The sequence below is a fragment of the Salarias fasciatus genome, chromosome 16, assembly GCF_902148845.1.
Source record: "Salarias fasciatus chromosome 16, fSalaFa1.1, whole genome shotgun sequence".
Lineage (NCBI taxonomy): Eukaryota > Metazoa > Chordata > Actinopteri > Blenniiformes > Blenniidae > Salarias > Salarias fasciatus.
The window spans coordinates 10,626,325-10,637,993 of record NC_043760.1 but is presented as its reverse complement, the minus strand read 5'-3'; the positions used below and the strand labels follow the sequence as shown (position 1 = coordinate 10,637,993).

Here is an 11,669-nt window from a genome sequence, read left to right as displayed (position 1 = left end):
TATCACAAAGTTTTGAAAATGCTTCTTTCTCTCATATTATTCAGACGCTTCTTAATTCAAATGAAGCTCCAAAACATGGCTTCTTATAAAAAAACAAAAAAAAAAACAAAAAAACAACAAAACTTTGCTGTGGATGTAAATATGATGAAGACGTTGGTTTTCTTTTATCACTCCACTCTTATTAAAAGTATGAATCATGTTTACTTGAGACAGTGACTCAGCTGGTCCCATTCTGTCCCGCTGCGGACCGCAGCGAGGGGCTGAGCAGCTCAATCAAACACACTCCAATTACAGCAAAGACACACTATTAATTGTTCCAATAATCTACTTTAATTGCTTTGTAATTAGCAGACAGTTATATTTTGCCCGTAGCAGTGTGTGTGTGTGTGTGTGTGTGTGTATATATATGTGTGTGTGTGTGTGTGTGTGTCAGTGATTTATAGGACACCCCTGATGAGGCTTTCAGCTCAGATTGCACCGTGAGCAGAGCGCATTCAGCATGAGGAGTGGTGTCTAATATTAATAACAATAATCATAATGATACGCATTTATCAGCAGCATGTACACACTCCAACGCACACGCACGCACACGCACATGTGCACGCTTCCACAACGTCTCTGCGGGGACTCAGCGGCTGTTTTCCAGACCAGTGCTCAGACTGTGATCAACGGGCCGACCCGACAGGTGGAACTAAACAGATTCAAGTAAAACATCATCATGAATGAGATCCTGCGGTTTAAATGTGATCTGCAGCCTCATCGGGGTTTCAGCTCATTCAAAACAAGATGCTCTCATCTGCTAAGTCAAGTTTTTGGAGCCACATGAAAAGTTGAAGTTGCATGATTCAGTGGAAGATGCTCTGTAGCCTGGATTTCCTCTTCTATAAAGAAAACATAAGATAGCTTAGTTAAAACAACAAATAGTACACCTGTTCTTCCCCCCATTCCACCCCCGAGTGTTCCTGATTGTGAGAACTGAATGAAATATACCTGGATCGGTGAATGCTGTTCAGTCAAGCTGGTTTTCTTGGCTGTAATGTACAGAATTGTTAATCTTTGTTGTTTATAACCCTGTAAATCCAACACCTTTTGGTTTTAATGTGCCAAAAAAAAAAAAAAAAAAAACAAAACAAGCAATTGGAGGCCAAACTCTGCAGTAATTCAACCTGCAAACTTACAAACTCAAACTAAGTGCCACACTGTGAGCCTGCCGAGGCTGCAAATACCCCGGGGCAGTTACCTGCTATTCCCAGGCTTGCTCCAGGGCAGAAAATCTCCCAAACAAACACACGGAGTGTGTCCACAGCAGGACAGATAAACTAGTGAGCATCCCTGAATGGTTGCGACTGCAGCAGAATGACTGTTGGTCATTGTATCACATTGTATCACTCTGTGTTCATAATTCAAATTATTTTACACATTTTGGCCCTGATTTACTACGATTCTGCATGAAGTCTGCTAACATGTATGTTCATTCATTAGATTCTTGTGGCTCCAGAGCAGTGTCTTATATTATGAGAGAGTGCATGAAAACTCCATAGACTTACAGGGTTGTGCAGACATGTCAAAATAAGTTTTTGTGATATTTAAAAGATGATGAAAACTTTCACTTCAATAGAACAATTGAAAAAAATTGACAAGGAGCAGTTCAGATTTCAAACATAACGGTGTGTTTCCACCGGACGCGACGTGAATGTTTCGTGCGATGAGATTACATACAAAGTCAGTGTAATGATGCGATTGTCGCTCAATCTTGAGCGGCGGGCGGCGGACGGCGAGTGATGACGTGGCGGGCGGACGGCGGCGAGCGTTTCCAGCGAAAAATCCGCGCGCCCGTCGACTTGCACTGCCAGTCGGCCCCGCCCACCGCTACACCGCTTCATCGCTCCACGCTTGTCGCACGAGTTGAAATAATTGAACTTTTCAAGCGAAGTCGCACCAGGACAGCCTATCGGCGTGGAGGTCTTCACGGACGTGCTGACATAGAGCATGCAGGGCGTCCTACCACGCAGAACAGTTGGCACGGTGCCAAGGCGAGCGGCGAGCGGCTTGGGGAGAGCGGTGTGCGCAATCTCATTTGTCCGCTGCTTCTGGTGGAAACAGCGTCAGCCTGAAGTTGCGCTGGAAGCGGTGTAGTACAGGCGCAGCTCCTGCAGTAGTGCTGTGACGTTCAATGAACGACGAGAGCCGGTTCACAGCTGTCTGAGAGCCGTTCCTTTGTGGAAATTGTCCACACTTCCTTCACGTGTCTCCTGAGTGTCTCCGAGTCCAGCTGTCACCGCTGCTTTCATGTAAACGACCGAGTTTCAGTTTTCCGCAGCAGCTCCAGTCACCTGAACGCAGCAGCTAATTAGCGGAGGAGAGGTGTGTAAAACCCGGAGAGGAGCCGGTGTTTTGGAATAAGTGGTTTCCCTATTAATTGGCGACTGGGTTTCTTTCACGTCCCTTGTTACTGATAGATGTTAACAACCAAACAAAAAGCAGTGTCCGACCTTTTATGAGTCTAATTTCAACATCTGCTGCCAGTAGCAGCAGCAGGAAATGCTAAAGGAAGTCAGTCACCAGTTAACAAGGTCACCAGTTAATTTGAAACACCGTATTGACCGCTTTATCAGAGGTTTTAGCAATGGAACACACACACACACACACACACACACACACACACACACACACACACACACACACACACACACACAGACGGACAGCCGGGTGCACACAGGACTGTGGGACAAACAGAAGAATCCTGCCCACTGCTGCTGTGCAGGAGACGGTGATGAGGAGGGCTGTGATGTTTCTGCAGGATGTTCTGTGTTGCATATTTGTACCAGCGTGACGCGTCGCGCAAATGAATTCACACACTAGCGATAAAACTCGTGCGTCTAGCGCGGCGTGGTGTCATTTGTCGCGCGAATGCAGTCGCGTTAATTGCGTCCGGTGGAAACACACCGTTAGGCCTTGGGACAAAACAGGTCTGCAAGAGTCCAGCCAGAAAACCTTCCAAAGAAATTTTAACCATTTTAAAAAAATCATAAATTTTTTAAACAGATTTTCTTATGAGTAGTGGGCACAAGACAATACTGAGACCCAAGCTAAGACATCAGTGAGGCTGGCATAAAAGAACGCTTCCTCGTTGTGGTTAGCAATCAGGCCTCCGAGCTATTTTGTAAAACCGTGCATGATGCAACAGCTATAGGAGCTTTTTGACATTTCACAGTAATTTTGCACCTTAAGGTTTCATCAAAACTGTCTTCATGTTGAGGCTGTGGTCATTTTTGGTAGGAACTGTTTGATTTTGCAAAAATATAGACATTTTCATGACCTATACACTGCACCACAACAAAGAAAACCTTTGAAGTTTAAATTTAAAGGCTATTATAGCATTAATTTACCACTCAAGATAAAATTGGGCTGTATGTGGTCTCTGAACTAAAATGTGTTTGACAGTCCTGCTCTGGAGCCACATGTGGCTCTTTAGTCCAACTGTAGTGGCTCTCCAAAGCCTTCACTAAATTATATGTTGTTGTTGTTGTTCTTGTCTCTTTTTGATTAGATACACACCGTTTTCATACTGCAAACTGCAAACATTAAAACTTTTCTGAAACACAAAAATTCTGCACTTTCACTTGAAATGTTGTGTAAGTGGGTTTCAGTTTCAGGGTTGAGGAATTGGAGAGTTGTATGGGCAGTCATCCGCGGCACAACAGAACCAGGGTTACAGGATTTCACATCTTTACAGTTTTCATGAAATCCTCAATAACTCTCCAAATGTCTCTTAAAAAGCATGAAATCAAAGGACCCGACAGTGAAATCAGTTATTTTTCATTGGAGAATCCAGATAAGTGACCTTGATGCTCAATAGGCATTTTTCACTCCAAAAAGGACTTGATAAGAATGAAAATCAATGCTGTTTTTTTTTTTTGGTTTTTTTGGTTTTTTTGTGGGGGTTGTTTTTTTTCTGTTTTTTTAAAAAGAAACTTCCCCAATAAGGCTTTGTAAAAGGTCACTTAGATACTACATGTGCAGCCGAAGCTTTAATCATCCATCAAACCTTCAGGGATAAATGAATCATGGCTTCATTCTGCAAAGTCGTTTTTATCTCAAACTTTGTCAGAGCCGGTCACCTCCTTTTGTCTCCGCTCGCTGCTTCTTCCTCCGCCGCTCCTCACATTTGTATTCGGGCGTCGCTCCTTCTTCCACTCTCATTCTTCTCTCCTCCTCGCGACTCATTTTCATCTCAGCTTTCACACACTTTGTGCGCTCGCACAGAAGGATCTGGCTCCGCATTGTCCTCGCAAACTTTGATTTGGATCCGTCTTTAGCGGTGATGAATGTTCGTCCACTCCAAACTTGGGTTATCATAAGTGATATAGTACAGTATTGATTTTACCAACAATAGGCCCGAGCTCTCTTTTGTCTCCCTTTTATCTCGCAGCATTACAAGAACATCCTTCTTTCCATTTTCTGCACGTCAGTGTGACTCTTTCTTCTCCCTTTTAAACTTTTTAAAGTCCTCCAACTGTTCATCGAAGTATCAGACTCCACATACTGTTTATTTACCCTGCTTCTAGCCAGATTTCGGCTCTCCGAGCTCAAGAATGGTCGGCTTCCGTCTCGAACCACGTGAAGCTTCACTGTAGATAATCATGATCGGTGCTGTTTTTCCATCACTTGGTTCCCCTTCGCCTCGTGTTTGCGTTGCTTAAAAAGCCATTCGGCCACAAAAAAGCCAAGACGACGAGGCCGCTGACCCTGCTAGGCAACCGCACGCTCCGCTCTGTGGTGGATCTGCGCTAACAGCTCCGAGTCGCATCGGAGCAGAGAGTCCAGCCCCGCAGCGACGTTGCTTTTCCTCTCGACGAGGAGAGTCTTCAGCGGAAAAATGAGTCCTGGAGCAGGAGGAGGCTGCACACACAGAGAACAAGACGACCAGCAGTCTGCTACCTGCTGCTCTTTCGCCTCTCTGCAGTGGATCCCTGCAGCTCTGACAAAATGATATGTAATAAACATTTTTATCAAAAATACTTCAGTAGTGGTTCAACTATTCCTCTGGGACTTAAAGTTCTGAGTTGCCCATAATAACAATCCAGCTTCGTCATCTGCATACATTTTTTCTTGTTCTCTCATGTTAATAAAGTGTTGTTGTCTGCATGCATGTGTCTGTGGTTTAATTACAAAAAAAACCCCAACGAAATTATGCATTTTCACTTGAAACGTTATGTAAACAGGGCTAAATGTCTAAAACAGGCAAATCAAGGGAAGTTTATTTGCACAATGCAATTTGTTCACAAAGGCAATTCAAAGTGCTTCACACAGAAAAAGAGAGAATGCGTCAGAAAAGACAAGGGCAATTAAAAGAAAAAAGGCAATTAAAACAGGATAATAAATGACTGAAATTTTTTAAATAAAGCCAATGAAAATTCATTTGGAATAGTAGGTTTTGTGCTTTTCACACATTAGTATTTCGTCTCCAAATTCATCCAGAAATATTACGTCCTGTCCTCTCGCCAGAGAAAACGCCACGCTGTTTTATTCCATGCATCTCACAGAAATAATGAGTTTCTACATGAGTGGAGTAATAATGAGTGAAATAAATAAATGAAATAAAGGATGACTTTCTACTTCACTGCATCACTTCAAAAGTTAATCCAACATTCATTTCAAGGCGCAATTTTCCCACATAACTAAAGTCTGTTGTTTATTTGAATACCTTTTCAAATAAATGTACTGAGGTAATCTCTTTGTGGTTACTCGGATTTCTCTGAGTTGAGTTGTAAGAAGTTCTGACACATCCACTCATTCATTTCATTTTTGCACTTACTCAGCAGGTCAGAGAGGCTGTGGTCAATCACTGACACGGATATATAGAGCTGTGTGTCATCTGCATAATTATGACAGGAGATGATATGAATAGCTTAAAACTGCTTAAGTAACTAAAACCACTAGATAATCTAAAAAGGAAAAATTGACAAAATATCTAAAATAACTGAATCTGTTTTTTTCTGTATTTTATTGCTGGAAGTCTGTTTTTCACTCATGTTGATTCTTACTCAAAGTTGTGTTAGCTAGCAGCGATGCATTCCATTAAAAAAACAACGTATTTATCACACCTGGTGCTTTGAAGAAAGAGTTTGTTCACCACTTATCAATATTTCATTGTCATTTGAAATTCATGAGTTCAGTTTAAGATGTGTGAACCCTTCTTTAGTTTCGTCCTTGCCGATGATAGCTGTGGCCTTGGACTCAGTAAAGACACACATTAAATGCTGGAGGTGATCAAAGCCTGCCGACTCTTCAGATTAGCATGTAGTGAGATTCACACCGGAACCTCGAACCTGTCGCGCAGGCGCCTCATAATAAAACACATACACGTACGTCTGCAGGTGAGCAAATATAAAGATGGACCGGTGACAAACACATTCGCCTTTTTGTGTGAAAAACACTTGTTTTCCTCTTTGATTCTCTCTCTTTGAATGACACCGTAATAAATGTTTTCTTGCTTTCTATCTTTGTGCACAGGCTGGATGTGTTGACAGTATTGCTCCAGTGGAGAAAGTCATGTCGTCTCCGCTCACATCATTTTGTGAACGTTGTGAAAAAAGAAACACTGCAGGGAAACAGATAAATAGCAGATTACTGCGCGGATGAGTTTTGTCCTTCTGAGGATTAAATATTAAATACGAGCCGCAGAGGCAATGAGCTGGTTTACTACTAATACCACTTATTTATTTATGCATTTATTTGGCCTCTATGAACTTTGCAGGTTTGAAAAAATATGAATTTATAGCAATAAATCACAAAATCACAGCAGCATGGACAAGTTGCAGTGTAAGAGTGGCTTCAATAAATGTAAATATATTCAGTTAGTGTGCGTGCATGCATGTGTTCTTCAAGTAAAATGTAATGAATAAGCAGCTGAAGCAGAGAAATGACATGAGAGGAGCCGATCCCATCAAAATCAGGGAGGATTTTGCAAAACAAACATTGAGAACTGCAGAGAAGTTGAAACTCCATTCTTCTGCTTTCACCTTGAAGCTTTTATTTATAAGGAGATTATTTGATTTTGGTGTTGGCATTCTGCATGTTTGAATAGTGCAGATTTTGGAATATTTTTACTTTATTTGATTTTTTTTTTTTGTATTTGTCATCTCTTCTGTAATATTCATTCACTCATTCATTCACCGCTGCCAGGAAGTATGTTTTCATTGCTATTGATTTGTCTGTCAGAAGAATCACTTAAAAATGTGCAAAGGATTTCACTAAATTTTGACAGACGAACAGTTAACATTTCGAGGACAAGACAGTGGTTTTGTTTTTTTAAGAGATCCAGAATATATTTTGGATAAAAAAACAAAACAAAAAACACTGAGCCTCACACACTCACCATATCGAGAAACATCACAACATCACAGGGGGGATGTGTCCATCTACCCATCCATCCATCCATCCATCCATCCCTCCCTCTCTCTGATGTTGCCCTATTTGATTCTTTCAGATTTCTTTTGACTCATTTTTAACCCACATCTTAAGAATAATGCAGGAATAAAAGCTGGAGTTTCTCGTACTGAACGAGATGGAATAACTTACTGTTTCATTTTTTTTTAAAGGACTTTATTGATGCTTCAACATCACTTCATGATTTTGAAGTTGCAGCGTCTTGTTATTGTCTGTAATGGGGTTACCGTACAGAAACCTCACACTGTCAAAGTAAATGAAAGCAAAATAAGTTTTTTTGTGTGTGTTTTGAAGTCTTATATTTCCTGTTTGTGAAACTTCCTTCAGGCCTCATCGTGGGATCCATGATGGTTTGCTGGCTTCCCAACCAGATCCGCCGCCTGATGATGGCCGCCGTGCCCAAGTCTGACTGGACCATCTTCTACTTCCGGAGCTACGTCACGCTGCACCCGGTGGCCGACACCTTCTTCTACCTGAGCTCAGTGCTCAACCCGCTGCTCTACAACGTGTCGTCCAGGCAGTTCAGGGAGGTGTTCGTGCAGGTGCTGCGCTGCCGCCTGACCATTGAGCACGTCAACAGGCGCAGCATGCCCAAGTCGCGCGCCGCCTCGAGCCGCTCGGCCCAGCCCTTGCTGCTGAGGTCGCTGTGGCGCGGCAGGGCGGGCCGTGACACCACCCTGCAGGAGAAACCCCCGCCGACCTTCACCACGTTCCAGCAGCAGACTGACTCTGGGGTGGATTCAGCCACTCGCATATCTCTGAGTCCGGTGGAGGATTCACAAGACACAGCGGGCATAAACATGCCGCCAGAGTCTGAAATATAACCCGCGCAGTAAAAACACAGTAGCTTTTTAGAAATCTTAAAGGTTTTTCTTATTTATCTAGTTATGACAGCACAAATTAAAACATTTCATTCACATTTCAGGATGTGTTCTGCTAAGCTATTATCAGAAAGGAAGACTGAAACAATTTCACGTTTGGATTTTATCATGTTTCTAGAAGGCGGCAGGCCAAAGAGGGAAGGTGTGATCCTCTCGCCAGAGTTGCAGGATTTTGTTTGCGACTTTTGTTGCAGTGTTTCAATACGAAAAACTTTAGGAAAATGTTTCCACAGGTTGACTGCTGGATTCCAAACCGTCCTGCTGTGAGCAGACGACTACAGGGGAGAAGTAGAGTCTTTTCTGTTGAACGTGTTCCTGTTTTCTGTCTCAAACGTTGGATGTTGTATTAAATGTGATGGAAAAACAAGTTTCTCTCAATTTCACTGAAAGTCGAGCCTCACACTGAGATGAAGCCCCGATTTGGACGAGTTAATATCAGTTACACTCAGCAGCAACCTACAAGAGAATGAGGCTGGTGTTAAATTACAGTACAGTTTGTGGCGAGACGCTGTCTTGTTAAATACTGTGATGACGATATGTTGTGGGATCAATTCAAGCGCTGAACCCTTTGAGGGTTTGTTTATTGAAATTTATTATTGATTCAAGACTAACATATCAATTCTGAAAACACGACTTCTCTAATAAAACTGATAACGCACTTTTTTCTCTACTTGGCTCCGGCCGACTGGAGCCAAAAGTGCTTTTTATTTATCAGACAAACCAGATGGGTAATCTGAATGGTAGCCAAAGTCCAAACTGAGTGCAGACATCCAGGAGCAGGCAGACAGCGAGGAGCAGATTCTCCCAACATACAGGTGATCGGGTCAGGTACGCAAAGGGCTGGTCAGAAATGCTACTGAACAGAGAAACCAAGACAAACAAGGACGAAGCTAAATACTCTGGACAGAGGGAGGAGACGAAACGTGATCGGATAACAGGATGACTGAACTATTGGAAGACCAGGTGTGGGAGACACAGACGAGGGTGCAATGTTTGTAACAATAAATCAGATTTGAGACTGAGGACTGTCCTTCCAGGTAGGCTCAGAGAAAGGTCCTCAAACCTCAAAAAAAAAAAAAAAAAAAAAAAAAAAAAATTCAGTCTGGGTACCAACTACAGTGTATTGAACTTCCTAAAGCTAGAAACCATATCATTTAACCACCTTTTAAAACAAGGGGTGACCAGCTCAGGAATCAGACGTGAAACAGACACCCTAGGATGAGGGTCCTCTACCCCCTCCTGAATGCCCATCCCCATGGGTGCAAAAACAGATAAACATAAACCAGTGCAGTAGGTGAATGGTAAAATGGAGGCAACACCATGGAGCCAAAGTGAAACACGTTTCGTCTCAGCCCTATACGTTCCCACTGCATTCCAACTGTTTCTCCTGTATTTCCATCTGCATTCTCAGCCTTTCCACCTGAATTCCCTGCGCTCTCCAGGTGTCCCCTCCGTTTGGTCTGTCTCCTCTGTGTTCGCTGTCCCTCTCTGTTCCCTTTGTGTTGTCCCTGCACTCCGTCTGCATCCCGTGTTCCCTCTGTATTTCCGCTGTTTGTTGTGATAACTCTGTGTCCCTCTGCATTCGCTCTGCATCCTCTCTGTGTTGAAAGCATTTCCTCGGTTTTCCCTCTGTATTCCCAGTGTCCACTCTGTCTTCCCTCTCCGGCTGGTTTATAATCTTCTTTTGAGTTCATCCTCTCAGCATTGAGTCTGTTTCAGCCTCACTTGGATGAAAAGGAACAAATTTAATGGAGCAGAAATCAGCATTTCAATACAAATCAATGGACAGAGAGCGGCCAGTCTGTATTAAATTTGATTTATTTTTTTTTAGATGTTCTTCACACAAGGTTCAAAGCAACAAGTATTTCCACTCCTGAAATATGTAATGAGAAGCAGCATGAAGATGAAGAGATTGATCCCAACTTTGTTTCCACCAGTTTTCCTAGTGTTCACCAGGTGTCGTTCAGTCCTGTTGTGGAAAGTAACTTAGTTACAGGATTGATCTGTAATAAAATACACTTTTAGCATATCATCTGATGCTTCTTCAACAACTCACTCTGGTCCATTCCACAGAGAAACAATCAATCACAATTAATTCACAACTTTATTTACTCATTAGATGAAAGTTTGATACAATGTACAACAGAACAAAGAGAACCAGCAGTTTTCAAGCTTGTTACACCTCATATAAAACATGATAAGATCCGGGACACATTTCGAATGTTTTAAAAGCCACAGGAAGTATTTTAGTTCACTCTAAACTTTTCGTGTGAAACACAAGAGAAGTTGTATTTGGATTTGATTTCAGGAGAAATCAAATGCAACAAAAAAGAGCTCTTTATGAGAACTTTTATTTAATCTCCCATTAATTATCAACAACCCCTCACAATTAAATAGTCTCCATCTTATTTACATCATTATTTTCACCATTCACCCATAACATTATGACCACCAAGAGATGAATGTGTTGATGAAGCAGAAAAAGAGCAAACCACAGAATAAGACCTAGTTTGTTTGACTAGAACTGTGCATCGAAGCATCCTCAAGACCCCCAGTTTGTTGATTTGGTCTGCATGCATTAGGGTACAGTACGCACACAGAAAATAAAAAAACCCCACGGCACCAACTAGCGACTGACATTCAAACTACAATATTTCAGTGTACGATTGTCAAAAAAATACTGTCTGCAAATGTTACTTTTCTGAAACAAACGTGCCAAAAAAAGAAGAAGCCATTTTCAGTCACTTCATATCTTGTTTCATCAGTTCGATTCAGGGGAGGCTTTAAACTTTTATATACATAGAATGTATATTTCTTAAAAAAACAAAAAGTACAACTTTGCAAACTGCTGTCTATCAGATACTGATTCTTACCTGATTAAGTAAAGCATCAGTAAATATAATTCAATAATATAATATCTGCACGTTTCCACCAGGATTATTTTACATAATTAACCCAAAGAGAAAAGAAAGGAGACCCTAATTTTGTACCTTTCAAGCATTTTAATAATAAATGCTTAATAATTTTAATAATGTATGAAGAAGTCTAAATGGTTCTTTCTGTTTTCATTCCACATTTAAATGAATATTGTGTCACAAACAAAACATGTTGGTATTTTTCAAAGAAAGTACAATTATAATTCTGACTTTAAAATTTCAAAATACAGTGAAATGTCCAAATAGATTTTTCTCTCCATTTGAAAAGATCCTATTTTGTGTTAGAACTTCGTTCCATTCAGAAATATCTGGCAAAACATCTCAGGTTCTGTCTGCTGCAGCCTTTTTCTTCTGATGACGGAGATGTTTTCACAACGACAATCAGCAGCCAAACCATAAC

General features: G+C 41.6%; 1 protein-coding gene across 1 annotated transcript in view; it reads left to right on the top strand.

The window, feature by feature from the left end:
- Positions 1–10,842, top strand: part of LOC115403388 (G-protein coupled receptor 39-like) — a 41,757-nt gene extending 30,915 nt beyond the window's left edge. The window contains exons 2-4 of the mRNA XM_030112253.1: positions 7,780–8,263; positions 8,481–8,520; positions 10,810–10,842. Coding sequence (XP_029968113.1) covers positions 7,780–8,263; positions 8,481–8,520; positions 10,810–10,842 — 557 coding nt within the window. The remainder of the gene's footprint in view (positions 1–7,779; positions 8,264–8,480; positions 8,521–10,809) is intronic.
- The last annotated feature ends 827 nt before the right edge of the window (positions 10,843–11,669 follow it).